Source organism: Bos indicus x Bos taurus, chromosome 8, assembly GCF_003369695.1.
Source record: "Bos indicus x Bos taurus breed Angus x Brahman F1 hybrid chromosome 8, Bos_hybrid_MaternalHap_v2.0, whole genome shotgun sequence".
NCBI classification, from domain to species: Eukaryota; Metazoa; Chordata; class Mammalia; order Artiodactyla; family Bovidae; genus Bos; species Bos indicus x Bos taurus.
This window is the reverse complement of record NC_040083.1, coordinates 60516052-60532727: the sequence shown is the minus strand read 5'-3', so window position 1 is coordinate 60532727 and position 16676 is coordinate 60516052. Positions and strand designations below refer to the sequence as shown.

Here is a 16676-nt window from a genome sequence, read left to right as displayed (position 1 = left end):
CCAATGCATGAAAGAGAAAAGTGAAAGTGAAGTCGCTCAGTTGTGTCCAACTCTAGAAACCCCATGGACTGCAGCCTACCAGGCTCCTCCATCCATGGGATTTTCTAGGCAAGAGTACTGGAGTGGGGTGCCATTGCCTTCTCCGAGAAATTATCCTAGAAGGATGGAAAACTGAACTAAAATGGATAAGAAAACAAGATCCTATGGGAAAACCTTGATGCATTCAAACCAGCAGAGCCTCATCACCAGACCTCTAGGAATCTTGTGAGTGTCAGGCATGTGATTACCACTCCTTCTAGGAGACTAGAAAAAGTACAGGTGTGAGGTAAAGCCTCACTCAGTTCAAATCTTGACCCACAGTTGCTAGTTGTGATCCTGCAAAGGCACTTAATTTCTGAGCCCCAGTATCTTCATCATCTTTATCTTTTGAAACAGAGTAACAGTATTCACTCCAAAGGATTTTTGTGCAGATTAAATGAAAATTATAAAAAGGATCTACCATGTGGAATCTTTGTGCATTATTACAGGAATGTAAAATGCTGCTGCCACTATGGAAAATGGTATGGCAGTTCCTCAAAAAATTAAAAATAGAACTACCATATGATCTAGCAAGTCCACATTAGGGTATATATCTGAAAGAACTGAAAGCAAGGTCTCAAAGAGATATTTGTGTCTACCAGCATTATTCACAATAACCACAAGATAAAAGTAATCCTAGTGTCTATGGATAAATGCATAAATAAAATATGGTGTATACATGCAATGGTATATTACTCAGACTTAAAAAGGACGGAAATTCTGATACATGCTCCACAATATGGATGAACCTTGAAGATATTACACTAATAAAATAAAGCAGTCACGCAAAAAAACAAATATTGTATGAGTCCATAATACAAGGTACGTAGCCTAGTCAAACTCACACAAAAAGTAAAAGGATAGCTGCCAGGGGAGCAGGGAGTGGGGAATGGAGTTACTATTTAATAGGTATAGTCTTCGTTTTGCAAGATTAAAAGAGCTCTGGAGATTGACTGCACAATAATATGAATGTACCTAACACTACTGAACTGCACATTGAAAAATAGTTCAAATAGGAACTGTATCCTTATAAATGGTTAAGATGGCAAATATTATGTCATGTGTATTTTACCACAATTGAAAGAAAAAAAAAAAAAGATCTAGCATGATTCCAGGACTACGATAAATATTCAGTAACAGTCTGTCCATTTCCTTATGATGCCCTGAGAAGGCCACAATATCACCTCTGTGGTATTTCTGCCAAAAATGCATAACCCAAAACTAATCAAACAAATTCAACTTGATGGCCATTTTATAAAATAACCGGCTTCCCCCAAAATTTCAAGGTCATGAAGATGAAGAAAGCCTAAGGAAGTCTTCCAGATTAAAGAACCAAGAAATGCAGCAGTGCAACGCATGATCCTGAATGGAATCCCGGACTGGAGGGAAAATATAGCTGTAAAAGACATGACTGGTACAATCAACACCATCTGAACATGAATCGTGGGTTAAATAAATTGTACCAATGTTAAACTCTCTGATTTTGATAACTAAGGTGAATTTATTTTGATAACTAAAAGAGGGACACCTTGGGAATTTCCCAGCAGTCCAGCGGTTAGGATTCAGCGCTTTCACTTCTGCAGCCCAGGTTCAATCAATCCCTGGTGAGTGAACTAAGATCATCCCACAAGCCACGCAGCATGGCCAAAAAAATAATAAATAAATAAAAGAGCCCTCGCTTTTAGGAAACATATACATAGCATTTAATGATAAAGGGGTATGATGTCTCCAACTTACTCTCAATTGGTTCAAAACATAATTCACATGTATATAAACACAGAGAATACTAAAATAGGGAAAAATGTAAACAGTTGTAAACTTGACAAAATATATATGGAAGTTTCTCATTCCATATTTGTAACTATTCTGTAAGTTTGAGAATATATCCAAATAAAAGGTCACCAAAAACAAGTTAGTCCTCATCTTCTCATGTTACAAATTAAGTAAACTGGCATATCTCAAAGTTTCTCCCACATAACACCAGTTCCAAAAGATGCTCCACATAAAAAGTGGATTCTGTAGGCGCATAAAACGGAGACCAGCTGCTCTCTGTGATGGTCTCTTCCCAGAGGACATTGTGCAGGAACATATTAAGATTCAGAAACATCCTGAACTAAAGAAAACTGTCTAACCCAGTATTTCCAGAGCTTTTGACAACTAAACCTTTTCCATTTTACGACAATATCAGCAAAATCAGTACTCCAAAGAGTGTAAGGGGCTAACTAGCATGCGGTAGCCAGTAGTTAAGCGGCTATGCCCAGGGCTTTCTGAGCCTGGGCCTCTTACACAGGACTGCAGGCCTCAGATAGCTGGCTGTGGATAAAGTACAGCCAGCTATCCGAGGTCTTCTCTGTGCTAAACACCATCTCTGCAAACTAAGCCTATAATCCTGGCCTCATACTCTACCTGGCTGGACTAATCAGTCTAAATTATGGCACTATTAAACACAAAACACCAGAAATACATCTTTGTTTCACAAGAATACTATGTATTATATTTATTGCAAGCTGTTCATTTCCCTTATTATTGTACATATCTCACTCTCTGACTAGACAACTCTTTGATTAACAAGTTTATTTCTTACCTCGTTACATCCTCAGCACACAGTGCCTGACTCACTACACATCACCAGTAAACATATATTGACCATATATTGAATTAATCACTGAATAATTACCTCTGATCCCAGATATGATTTGCCTTGAATTAATTCAGGTGCTGCATAAGCAAGACTCCCACAGCAGGTCTGCAGGTGATAATCCTTGTTACCCTGCCAATAAGATAAAAATGAAACACTTATTAACTACAGCCCTTAAGAGAATTAAAACCCTGATAAACATTCTTCCAATATAAGCAAAGAGATGCTAGATAAGAGTTACCCCAAATGATAAGAGACATTCTGCCGCCAACTCAATACTCTGCTCATGTGCGTGTGTGCACGTATGGCTTCCTCTTCTCTGGATTTCCAACACCACCAAGACCTGGCATGAAAAAAATCCTTCTCCCCTTAGCTCAGTCAAGTCAAGTTCACACTTCCCTAGGCATCCAGAATAATCAGTTTAGCATACATCCAAGCACTCAAGTCCTCCCACTCCCAAATACTCAAGAAAAAATACTCTCTATAGAACCCTGTTTCCAATAGCAAATCTTTACAAATACATAAGTTTCTTTTCCCCAAGATGGAAGACAGCAAACACTACACAAAACAAACCCTTGGGACTTTGGTTTATAGTTATAGTTTATAGTCTATATGGTTTATAGTCTATATAGTTTATAGTCTATATGGTTTATAGTCTATAGTTATAGACTTGGTTATAACACAGATCATGACCTCAGCCTCCAGATCTGTTCAAATAAGGATCCTCTGGTCTCCCACAGAAATATGGAGACATAATGCAAATGATATCACCGCCTAACACTTCTACAGAGTTCCACAAATGGCAAATGACTTATGAAATTGTAAGATTTCATTTACAACTGTAACAGCACACCCAGAGGTTAGCTCCTCAGCAGAAAGCTGAGGCCACCTTCTCCCAGTCAAGTTTTGCTTTGTGAGATGGAGTCTGTGTGGGTTGAATCCGTGGCAGCCATAAATAAAGGCTGCCAGAGTCTGTCACAAACATTCTCCACTGCCTCCTGTAATGAACATGACTTAAACCAGCTTAAGGGCTCAAAGTAAGCTTTATCTTTATTGCTTGTCGATCAGAAAAATGCCTTCTTGCATTTGGTTCCCAGACACAAGACTCGACTGACAATCTCTGAAGAGCCAAGGGAAGGACAGGAAAATCAGAAAGAATCAGACATTCAGCCAAAGGGGCAAAATCTGCCTCCCTTTGCACCCAGGTAATTCTGATTGGGGCAGGAAATAATCATGGGACTCCAAGGGGCTGAGACAAGTCTGAAATTTCAACATTCTTAATGAGGGTAGACAGTTCATTTTAGCTGTAAGTACCATCATTAGAGGACTCAAGAGGAAGCCTCCAACAGCAGCCACACAGGAGAAAGTTCAAAGTCACCTCAAAGAGAAGGAATGCTGGAGAACACCAGTACTTAACTATGGAGTGCAAATTAAGGAAATAATTCACGGTATAAATTTTAAAGTACATATGGACTTTTTCCTTCTTCTTTTTATAAGGAAAGGGGACTGTCTCTCAAAATGTAACTAATTGTTACTTATATAACCATTTGGATAATAAAGAAGAGATTTTCACTAGATTTCCTGAAATGCATATCTAAACAAAGAAAGGCATCATCTAACAGGAACATACTCCAACTGCAAACACGTGGTCAATTCAGCATTCATACTGTGATGGCTTCCCGACACTCCAGTCCTGCAAATTCCCTCACAGCATACCCATGGGGTTTTCAGCAGGACCAACCCTGGACCTAGAGCAGTGGTTTTCAACCTTGACTACATATTAAAATCATCAAGAGAACTTATAAAAAGCGTGAAATTTACCATTCTTCTCAATGGATGCAACCAGGCTCACTAAATACTAAATGGAAGTTAGTGTAAGATAACAGGCAAGAGGTGCACTGGCAAAGGAAATAAACTCATTTTTATCTCTGCACTTACCTTGGGTTTTGCACAGAGACCAAAGTCAATCAGCTTTAATTTATGATATTCATCAAACAACAAATTTTCCTGAAAAAAAAAAAAAAAAAAGACATTTTCATAACTATATACAGTCTTCCTTATATTACATCCCACCTCTAGCTATTCCTAAAAGCACTTTAAGGTTGGGTACAGGGTAAAAAAATCAATTGAGAAAAAAAAAGAATGAAGTGACAAGAATAGAAGGAAAGAGAAGAGGAGAGGAATGTTGATAACTATCCTGCTTCCCCTCAAGTCACATTAGCATAAACCAATTTCTCCTTGGTACTCTGAGGTTCAACTACAAGCACTTTGATATGTGCCAAAGGCAAGTTTGAACAGAAAGAGTGAACGCGAATCAAAGAGTTGGATAAAAACAAAGGGAAAAGGACAGAAACCTCCATATCTTGTTAGGGAAATTCTAGATCTCAAACCCTAGTACCAAATTACATTGAAATTCATGTTCACCAGCATGCATATTAGCCAAAGCCTACACACTTAAGAGTATCAAATTTTTATTCTGCCCTTGAAAAGCAGAGTCTGCCCATTTCATTGAACTGTTCACTTCTGAAGCATAATGGAATTAAAATTAAAGGAAGATGATGTCAGGAAAAGAGTATCAAGAGGAAGATACTCAAAGACAATATTCTCAAAGAAAACACTCAAAACTCTTCTTTCCTAGGAATAAAACCTGAGGTTTATATTCTGCATCTGATTACAAAGACATTTATAATGTCACACAAAATTGACAAAGAAATAGAATGCCAATAATAAGTCCATCCAGAAGAGCCCAGCAGGAGTCAAAAGTCAAAAAGGAAAAAGAAAGATACATTAGGAATGGAACAAAAAAATAAGCAAAAGCCCAGATAAATTCTAAACAGAAAGAACATTTGGAAACTGACTGATGGCAGGTAAGTGATGTCAAGTTCTCAGGTGAGCACCCGTAATGCAGTCACTTACTGGTTTGAGGTCCCTGTGAGCGTAGCCCTGGCTGTGCACATAAGCAACTGCAGACACTATCTGACGGAAGACAATGCGGGTCTCCTCCTCTGACAGGCGATCGTGGGAAATTATGTAGTCAAACAGCTCTCCTCCAGGGCAATACTGCAAGAGCAGCAGAGTCACATAAATATCATTATTACTTGCAAAAATCAGAGGAGTTTAAAATAAAAAATCATACTTATAAGCAAAGGAATGAACTAATTTAGGTATATTCAAAAATACACTCTCAGTATTTCAGCTTTTGGGATACTTTTGGTCTTGAACTATTTTTTTTAATTTATTTATTTATTATTTTTTAGTTGCAGTGGGTCTTTGTTGCTTCACGCAGGTTTTCTCCAGGAACAAATTCTAACCTATTCTGTCCACTAAAGCACACCATCGCACGAGGAGGGTATTACAAAGGATATATTTACAACGTGTCTCCAGTTTATTATACATGTCTTCTTGGTCTACATTGTTACAGATCGAACTTAAACAGGTAAGCCACTTAGCATTTAATCTTGCAAGTGAAATGAACTTAATACCTCTCTCATAACTATCATAAAATGAAAGAGAATGGCCTGAATAAACGTTTGTGTCCCCCCAAAAATTTCTACGTGGAAACTCTAAGCCCTGAAGATGGTGATTTTAGAAGGTGGAACCTTTGGGAGGTGATTAGGACATGAGGGCAGAGTCCTCGTGAATGAAATCAGTGCTCTCATAAAAGAGGCTAGAGAGATCCCTAGCCTTTTCCATCATGTAAGCACATAGCAATAAGGTATCAGCTATGAACCAGAAAAAGGACCCTCACCCGACCATGCTGGTGCCTTGATCTTGGGATTCCCAGCCTCCAGAACTGTGAGAAGTAAGTTGCTGTTGTTCATAAGCTACTCAGTCTGTGATACTTTTTATAGCAGCCCAAACAGACTAAGACAGTGACAAATAACTTTAGGTCTCTGGAACTTACTACTGACCTCGAGAACCATGAATATTTTGTTGGCTGTCTCTATCACATGGTAGAGTTGACATATATGTTGATGTCTCAGGTTCTTCAAGGCATCAATTTCTGTTTTGACCCGAGGCAAATCACTCTGTGACAAAACATTTTATTAAATGAGCAATAAACTTATTTGGAAAATATTCCAAGCCCCAATATCAACAACTCTAATACTAAGTAGCAAAAGCAGTCAATGGCCTCAAAACAATTTGCTCAACAATACAGAAATAGAGAACAGAAACTTATTTCTGTGTACATTTTCAAAAGGCCCTGAGGATTTTACAAAAGAAAAGTCCAATCTGAGGCAAGAGTACAACATCCAGAAAAAATAAAATAATCTCACTCCCTTTAGAAGGTTAGCATTCCAAACAAGGAAACTGACAGGAACACTATCCAGCATGCATGTCTAGGCTACCACTTCAGTCTCTACAATGTCCATTAAGAAGCATGATGAAACCTATGGCTGATCCATGTTAATGTTTGATAGAAACCAATGCAATACTGTAAAGCAATTATCCTTCAATCAAAAATTAATTTTTTAAAAAAGCCTGCTGAGCTAAAAATTGGTGAATGTAGTAAAAGGTATTCACTATCTCAGTCTTCCAACTTTTCAAGGAGCTTGAAATTTTTCAAAATAAGAAGTTGGCTGGGAGGTGGATAGACAAGTTGAAAAAATTTTAAAGTTCACAGTAAAGATAAAAATCCAGATATCCATGTAGTAAACAAGTAATATTTTATTATAAAAAGGGACTCAGTCTAATGATCAGTGGTTTAAGATCCAATTAACTTAATATCAGGCCATGCAACCTGATATTAGATCTTAACCAAGAAGTTGTAACTTTAACTATGCTGATATGATGATCTTTTTTTCTTCTTTTTTGGGTGGATGTGGGAATCTGATGATTAAAACCCTGAAAGTAATCAAAATAATTTTAAAGTCCTAGGAAGTAACTAAAATAAGCATAATAACAATAGGAAATACAAAAACCAGTTTAGAATTAATGAATTAATATCATCATATTGATGCTTTAGAATAAGTTTTGAGTACTAGTATGTTATATCTTAATAATAACAATTCACATTTTATCTGCTATTAAGGTATTTGCTGGGTCAAGTAAATAAGGTACACTAAAGTTATAACTGAAGTTTAAATTGCTTAAGGGAATTAAATTAATCAATTTTGTAACCAATGTTTAAATGATCAGGAAAAATCATTCTTAATATCTTTTTATTAGTTTAATAAACATAATATTGAGCACTGAAAACAAAAATACTGAGGGAGAGCTGAATTATCAGTTGACAGGTTATTTAAAATAATTCTGATACAGATCACTTTGTGATTTTGGCATATATTTCAGAAGGAGTTCAGAGAATTGAGTGATACTGCTGCTGCTGCTGCTGCTGCTGCTAAATCGCTTCAGTCGTGTCCAACTCTGTGTGACCTCTGAGACGGCAGCCCACCAGGCTCCCCCGTCCCTGGGATTCTCTAGGCAAGAACACTGGAGTAGACTGCCATTTCCTTCTCCAACTGTAACACAACATTCTCTTCAACTTATTTATATATGTTAATCAGCACTTACATCCTTAAAAATAAAGTAACAAGTCATATTAAACTCTGCCAGTCTCCTCTATCCATGGAATTTTTCAGGCAAGAGTACTGGAGTGGGTTGCCATTTCCTTCTCCAGGGGATCTTCCCAACCCAGGGATCGAACTTGCATCTCCTGGGTCTCCTGCATTGGCAGGCAGATTATCTGCCTGCCAATATTCTTTATCTGAGACATTCTTTATCTCAGTGGAGCCACCAGGGAAGCCCTTTTAAAACTACAGATTTATACATAACTGGCTGTGGAAATGTTATTTTAATAAAAGAGCAATAACTAGAACATTAGAAAAAATTCAGGTTATAATTCACAAAACTGATCTATAAATATTTTTAAAATAATGTTAAACTTACCCCTAGTGCATTTTTATCCATGATTTTTATAGCTACCATTTCTCCAGTGAGGATATGGCAGGCAAGTTTGACCTTTGCAAAGCCACCTAAGTATAGGAAAATGTATTATAAAGAAACAAGCAAACTAACTTAAATATCATCAGCAGAGCAAACTGAAAACTCAAGCACAAATACCTTTCCAAGTACTTTATAAAGCTCTCTTGAGCTATATTTTCCTGAAATTTGTGGCCCTTTTTTTCATATTGCTTCCAAAGCATTAGCCATGATCCCAACCTCTCCTTATCCAATGACTGGCTAAAGATTCCCTTTTGCCATTATAGGATATCTTTAATTTTGCAATTAGGAAGAAGTAGAAATTTATTTTATAATTCTTTAGAAATTTGTTTTATAATTAACATTGCAATTAAACCTTTTAATTAACATTGTCAAAAGACAATATAAAGTTGCAGAGACAAAAGACAAATAATACGAAACTTCCATTCAGTTTTAAAACTGAAAAAATAAGCAATTATATTTCAAAATTGGCTCAAAACCTGGGTAAATATCTACATTCAGGTATCTGAAAGAAACAAACATAGTACCTCTAAAAAGAAGTTCCCAGAAGTCCCTCTCATGGTGCTCCCCATCTCAGTAAATGGCAAACTCATCTTCCCAGATCAGGCCAAAAGCCTGGAAGCCATCTTTAGCCCTTCCCTTTTGTCTCACACCCCATACCCAACCCATCAACACAGCCCACTGGCTTCATCTTCAAAAATTTTATTAAAGTTTATCTTAGGGGAAAGGAGGCAGGCACTGAATGGAAACGTTCTATGTCCTGATTTGAACATATGCGCATATGTGAGCCAAAACGCCACCAAATGTATTACACTTTGCTTATTTTACTATGTATTATGCCTCAATAAATTATATTTATATGTACATATATGTGTGTCTGTATACAGAAGCCCACCGCTTTCTATACACAGAATCCCACTACCTTCAATCCTATCACCATCCATGTCACCATCATCTCCGGGATCACTCACCTAAATTACTGCAGTAACTTCCTAATATCTATCTGCTTCTGCCTTTGCCCTCTCCCAGCCATTTTTTTCACAATCAAGTAGCCAGAGTGATCCTTAAAACCAAAAGGTCGGATCACTCCTTGGCTCAGAACTCTCTAGTGACTTTTATTCTTAATAAAATAAACTATAAGACCTTTCCTACAACTCACCTCTCTCTTGCTCCACTTTTTCTTACTAAAATCCATTCAAAAATTTTCAAACTATATAAGTTAGGCTAAAAAGCTCATGGTTTGGCAGAAACCAACACAATATTGTAAAGCAATTATCCTTCAACCAAAAATAAGTAAATTTTTTTTCATTTTTAGAGTCTTTACTGAATTTTTTATAATATATTGCTTCTGTTTTATTTTTTATTGAAGGATAATTGTTTTACAGAATTTTGCTGTTTGCTGGAGAGGGTGTGGAGAAAAAGGAACACTCTTGCACTGTTGGTAGGAATGTAAATTGATATAGCCATTACGGAAGATGGTATGGAGATTCCTTAAAAATAAGTAAATTCCAAAAAAAGAAGAATAGCTCATGGCTGCCCCATTTCACTCTACTCTCAAATGGATGACCTATTTGCTTCAAGAAAAAATTAATTACCTGTCCCAATAGTTTCATATAATTCATAGTATTTGAGAAGTTCATCATAATCTTTCATAGTCCTCCTGGAAGTTTACTCAAAACTATAGAAAGAACCTGTAAGACAAAGAACAGTACACCATCAAAAAGGGAACTACTAAGAGATTATCTCCTTCACTCTTTTAACTACAAATATAAATAAGTCTCAGGCATATAAATCATATTGAGAAAACTGATTAGCCATAGGAAAAAACAAGACAAGACAAAACTAGCTTCCTCTCACTCCATACATAAAAATCAATTCCAGAGCAAATAAAGACAAATCTTTATTTGAAAGATTTGAAAGGTAAATCTTTAAAAACTTTTAATAGAATATTGTTATCATTTCAGGATAGAGAAGGGTCCTTTAAATAGACAAAGAAACCATTAATCATAAAAATAATCAGACTGGGATGTTCTCATCAAAACTGGAACAATGTTTCCCACGGGGCCTGTCCATAACCATGTAAGGAATGTTTCTATGTGAAGCAGTTAAAATTATTTTCTTTTAACATTAATTTTTATTTATTTGGCTGCTCTGGGTCTTAGTTGCTTGCAGGATCTTTAGTTGTTGCAGCATGCCAATTCTTAGTTGCAGCATGTGGGATCTAGTTTCCTGACCAGGGATCAAACCCAGGCCCCCTGCATTGGTAGCACAGTGTTAACCAGTGGACCACCAGCGAAGTCCCTGAAGCAGTTAAAATGATAATGTTCTTTTATTTGATAGACTGCTGCTTTCTCATCAATGACACCCTTAGTACTACCTCATTGCTCCCACTTTCTTCTTCCTCAGATAGACAAAAGCTGAAATGCTCCTGCTCTTTGATAGAACCCATTCCAAAAGTGGTCGTTTCCCGAGCACAAAGCCCAAACCATATAAGCCCCTTTCAACTCACTCTTATTGAGATGCCCAAGACCCTAGGGAGCAGGGTTCCTCTTGCTGCAGCAAGCTAAAGACACCTAATGTTTTTAAATTACAGATGTGTTCCTAATGGTTTGTGGTTCAAAAAGTTAGTTGGTTAAGTAGCTCAGTCATGTCCGACTCTTTGCGACCCTGTGGACTGTAGCCTACCAGGCTCCTCCATCCACGGGATTCTCCACGCAAGAATACTGGAGTGGGTTGCCATTTCCTTCTCCAAGGGATCTTTCTGACCCAGGGATCGAACCCAGGTCTCCCACATTGCAGGCAGACGCTTTAACCTCTGAGCCACCGGGGAAGCCTACTTCTACCCATTTCCCTTGTTTTCTACAGAACTGGTCTAATTGTAAACAGTATTATACTTAAATCCTCCAACCGGCCACCGTTCGCCATCTTCCAATGGATACCATGGCCATGCAGTATCACATAGGAAGACCATGTGTGTATTCTTTAAGCCCTGGGGATCAAATCTATCCCAGTTTTTCAGGATATAGTTCAAAGGAGTGAGGCTGAAATTGTCAGCTCCCATCTTGTCCTGAAGAATCCCGGACAAGCCCCCAAGATGAAAGGTTGTTGCTGAACCATGCAAAGACGCCGGGATTCTTGGCCTCCGGAGGAGAAGAATTCAATCAGGGGCCAGAGACGAGGCTTGATCGCTCAGAGCTTCTGTGTAATAAAGTTTTATTAAAGTATAAAGGAGATAGAGAAAGCTTCTGACATAGACATCACAAGGGGGTAGAAAGAGTACCATGAGTCATTTTACTTGGAGATAAAAGGTAGGTTATTTAGCAAGTAAAAAGCCTTCAAAAATTTGGTCAGTGAAATGAACCCTAGAGTGGAAGTTTTGGAGGGAAAAATATCAAAACTCAAGAAAACAATCAGCCTAAAAAATGGTTTTAGTAGCAATGTCAAAGTTGAAATAGCAAGAAAGATAAAGATAATGGAAAAAAGACCAAGATCCAATAAACAATATTAGTCATTTTCTAGGAAGAACTGGCATTGGACCAACTTAATAAGCAGGCTGAACTTTTAATCTAGCTGAATCTGCACAAATAGCGTAGGCAAACAAAAGAAGGAAAGTCAGGTCCTGATGCTAATAGAAAGCTGGTGAGATAAAATGAAATATTTCCGCTTCCACTTGAGTGGCAAAAGTTGTTCTAGGCAAGGAGACAGTACAGAGGACATATTTATTCTTCCTGGGCACCTGAGATACAGGATGAGAAATATCCTTAACAGCAGTACTAATTTAGAAACCTTTTAAAGGGCATTTGTCACAGGAACAAACTGGGAATAAAGTGGAACCACACCCCCAAAGACAGGAATTACGGGACTAAGAATTTTTAAAACAGGTTAAAATAGCAGTAAAATATAGAGGTCAATACAAGGCTAAGAAATCCTTGGGATCCTAATGAGGGAGAAGAGAGTGAGAAGGATATTGGAAATGGAGGGATGTCAGGCTATAAATCTGTTTAGAAAGTTGTCTGATATAAAAGTAGGCTATCACATTCCTTACAGAGCAGAGCCCCAACTAATGGAATATTGGGGTATTCAGAACTCAGGGGTTAAAGAGGAAACACAAACAGATATTACAAAGTTTAAAAACCATGAAATGGAAAAAGTTCCCCAGTGGCCTAGTGGTAAGGATTCCAGCCTTCCACTGCTGTGGACCAGGTTCAATCTCTGATGGGCAACTGAGATTCTGCAAGCCACGTGGCCCAGCCAAAAAACAGACTAACAAAAGACCATGTGATGAAAATAGACAAAGGAAAAGAAACAGGTCTTAGGAAATATAAGACTGTAATTGCCACCATGCACATGCCTAAATCCCATACCAAAGACTGGGCTATTTTAAATTGCCACACTCAGAAAAAGAAAGCAGTTGGTATGATGTTGGAATTGATTTTCCCAGATAAGGGATGTAAGAGCATCTTAATCAATGTCTTGATGGATTTTTCCCCAATGAGTTTTGAACTTTCAGGTTATGGCCTCCAGTCAACTAGCAGAGACCTGCATCAGTGTAAGACTGAATCACATACCTCCCCTTTTTTTCTTCCTTCCATTTTCTTATCTACTCCCTTCCCTCTAAACATACCATGTCTTCAGAGAAGTAAAACTAATGTGGGCCTAAATTATATCTATTTAATTCAGGTAACATTATTTTTGCTACTGTATAAGAAAACTAGTATTTATACTGCAAACTGCTATAATGATAGCAGATTTTACTTGGCTTGTGGAAGTAGAATTGGTTCTAAATATTCTTAAGTCTCCTGTTTATCCTCTAGAGTTGGGAAATATAGAATAAGGACATGTGACTGGAGTTATCCAGCTGCTGCTAAAAGAGGTATATGATTAGTTAAATGTGGAAGGGAACCTCCCATCTGTGGATAAAGAAGGAAACTAGACCCCAATCAGACACCTGATTGTCCTTCTGAATGTGACTAAATAGAACTGGAGCTATATCAAACTGTGGTCCTGAACTTTTCTGAGGAACCAAGGAATTGCCTAGATAGTGGGAGGAAGTTTATCAGTAAATTTTATAGGATAGCAACAAATTGGGGGCATTGTCTTACCAGCATAGTCTTCTTTGGGCAATGCTACTTCCTGCTGTGTAGTACATTTACGTTATCTAGTGAGCTTGGTAAGACACTGATGCTGAGGATATTTCAAATGAGAAGCAGCATACAGAATGTCTTACAATGTGACCTTGTAATACATTTAATTAACATCCAGTTCTGCTCCCTTGCAGAGGCTTCTGGGAGCACCAACAGAGACATTCATTCCCAAAGGCAGTAAGAGATTGATCTGATCATCTCCTTGGTCCACAGCAGATATACTGAAAGGATAGATCCACTGGTGAGACAAGCCCATGAAGGTGCAGTGAGGGCGTTTCTGATTTATCCCACACAGCACAGAAATAGAAACCAAAATATGAACAAAAAAGTTAGGAACACTAGTCTTAGCAAAACTCCAGGCACCTGTGATGCTGCCCTACCTTCCCCCTTTCCCTTTCCATTACCAAAGAGAAACAGCGATGGTGAAGCTCAATAGTTACTCATCCTAGGAATGAGAGAGGCCGGATCACTCCCCTGGGACGCCCTCCGTTGAAGTCTCCCTTTCCCTACTGGTCTTTCGGTGAGGGCCACTTCTTTTACTGCTATAGCATTCGGTGTATACTCTCCTTTTAGTGTAAGTCTCTTAAGCCACTACTTTGAGAAGGTGAAGGAAGAGGAAGCCTTTGGACTCTGAAAGAGGGGTGATAAGACATAACACATTTCCTTTTTCACTGAACTGCCCCAGTAAATTGAGTTGTACGAACAGAAACAACTTGAAATTCTTCTTTGAATGTGTTTCTCGGAGACGGCCAAGGTCGTGCAAACGTGGAATGGGAATTCACATCTATCCCTGCCTCCTAGGTGGCAAGCGCTTCCACTGCACACCTCATCGATAACCCGGAGGCGGGTACGATCACTATCCCCACTTACAGCGGAGAAAAACGCGGGTCGGAAAGGTTAATTATCTCATCCAGGGAGCCGAACTCTTAAGACGGGGGCTCCAGGAAGTTCCGCAAAACTCCGGTGAGCCAGCAGCACACTGGGCCCAAGCCGCTGTCCCCCGCACTGCGCACTGCCGGGACCTCGGCCCTCACCCACGCCGGACAGACTGACCTGAGGGCGGAGGGCTGGGAGGGACTGAACCCGGCCGAAAGACAGACGCACTGGACTGCAATCCCGAAGAAAGCGACGAGTGCAGAAAGTTCCTAAGAATCTTTGGGATGGTCAGGTTCTGGCCGCTTCCGCCCGCCAAGGGAATCAAACCTCGCGCGCCGGAAGGGGCGGGGGTGCGGCGGGGGCGGGGCTCATCGGGGACGGTGCGGTCCCTGCGAGGCGGGGCGGGGTCGCTCGCCGGCCGACAGGGGACTTCAAGTCTCGGTAGTCAACCTGGAGTGTGACTGAGGGCACGGGAAGATTTGCCTGGTGGCGTGGACGTACAGAGTTTCCACATACTTAAACTTTCTTAAGTTCTCTTTCCTAAAATTAATCTGCAGAGAAGTCACTAGTAGTGAAGGTTCTCATTTTCGTCCTCCTCTTGCCTCATGGCCCTTCTGTCATCCAGCGAAAAACAAGTATACCTCTGCCCTCTCCACATCTTACTATAAACTGTGTTGTCACGAAGAATGAAATCCCCAGGAGCCATTAGATAACTCAAGGTACCAGAGACACCAACCTAGCATCACTGTAAAGTCTTTCTAATACATTTTACCGTTTGGTCATTATTTATGTGACTTTCACCCGATATATGAATTACAATTGTAATGATAACTCGATCCTGACATTAAAAAAAAATTATAGCAAGAGGAAAGAAAAAGTATTAAGTGTAAATTTACACACATGTTTTTAGGGGTTTCCCTGGTGGCTCAGACGGTAAAGAATCCGTCTGCAATGCGGGAGACCTGGGTTCGATCCCTGGGTTGGAAAGATCCCCTGGAGCAGGGTATGGCAACCCACTCCAGTATTCTTGCTTGCCAAATCCCATGGACAGAGGAGCCTGGTGGGCTGCAGTCCACAGGGTCACAAAGAGTCGGACACGGAGTGACTAACAGCACAGCATATTACAGTAAAGGATTTTCAAGCAAAAAAAAAAAAAAACAAAAAAACACTAAGATAACATGTGTGGAACTGAAATATGAGTTAAAGGGAAAAGAGGGAAAATAAGCAAGTTAAAAAAGAAATCATATATTTTGTTTATTTTTTTAAATAATAGTATGTATCAAATAATCTGGTATTTCCAATCTTGGATATCTTCAAAGGAGTTACTGCTTCACTTTCTGAGGTTTATAGTGAACAGTTGTTCTAAAATACATAAATACAATTAATCCAAAAATTAAAATTTCTGTGGACTATGCAAAATCATGAGGAGAGCATGCGCTTTTCGGTGTTTACAGCCTCACCCCAGCCATTATGACAATACAGTTGAAACCTAAAGGGCTAGGTTTTAAAGATGACACAGCTCTAAAAAGTTTGGAAGCCTTGTAAAGGCAGCTTTATGCAACTTTCACCAGGAATTAGGGTTAGCAAGATCGCAGCGATTCAGCGCTGCTAAGAGGGCACGGAGGGTCTTGGTCATCCAGCCAAGAGCCAGAACAGACATTTCTATGGTCCAGCAAACATAGAGCGGTTCCTCTCTTCCCCGCCTGCGCATGAGCAGTAGTCGCAGACTTGGAAAGATGGCGGAGGAGGAGCTAAGAGAGAAGATCCCTTTGGTTCTAGAAAACCTCCTGAAAAAGTGGGAGTTTTATCAGGTCCTCGGAGCCATCCAGGCAAAGCTTTTGCAAAAGAAGGAACAGAGGAATGGGAAAGAGGTCAAATTTTAGCGACTAAAATGGTTCCTGCATAATTCCTAGCCGAAAACTGTGTGACAGGGTGCACCGACCACAGACAACTGAAAGTGAAACCTCTTGGCCTGAAAGTGCCAGGTAAACATTCTT

At 39.2% G+C, this 16676-nt stretch overlaps 1 protein-coding gene across 1 annotated transcript in view; it reads right to left on the bottom strand.

The window, feature by feature from the left end:
* MELK (maternal embryonic leucine zipper kinase) overlaps positions 1–15012 on the bottom strand; it is a 73096-nt gene extending 58084 nt beyond the window's left edge. The window contains exons 1-7 of the mRNA XM_027549669.1: positions 14857–15012; positions 10255–10350; positions 8606–8691; positions 6628–6744; positions 5633–5776; positions 4655–4723; positions 2756–2848 (exon numbers count right to left, since the gene is read on the bottom strand). Coding sequence (XP_027405470.1) covers positions 2756–2848; positions 4655–4723; positions 5633–5776; positions 6628–6744; positions 8606–8691; positions 10255–10312 — 567 coding nt within the window. The 5' untranslated portion in view covers positions 10313–10350; positions 14857–15012. The remainder of the gene's footprint in view (positions 1–2755; positions 2849–4654; positions 4724–5632; positions 5777–6627; positions 6745–8605; positions 8692–10254; positions 10351–14856) is intronic.
* Positions 15013–16676: the final 1664 nt, after the last annotated feature.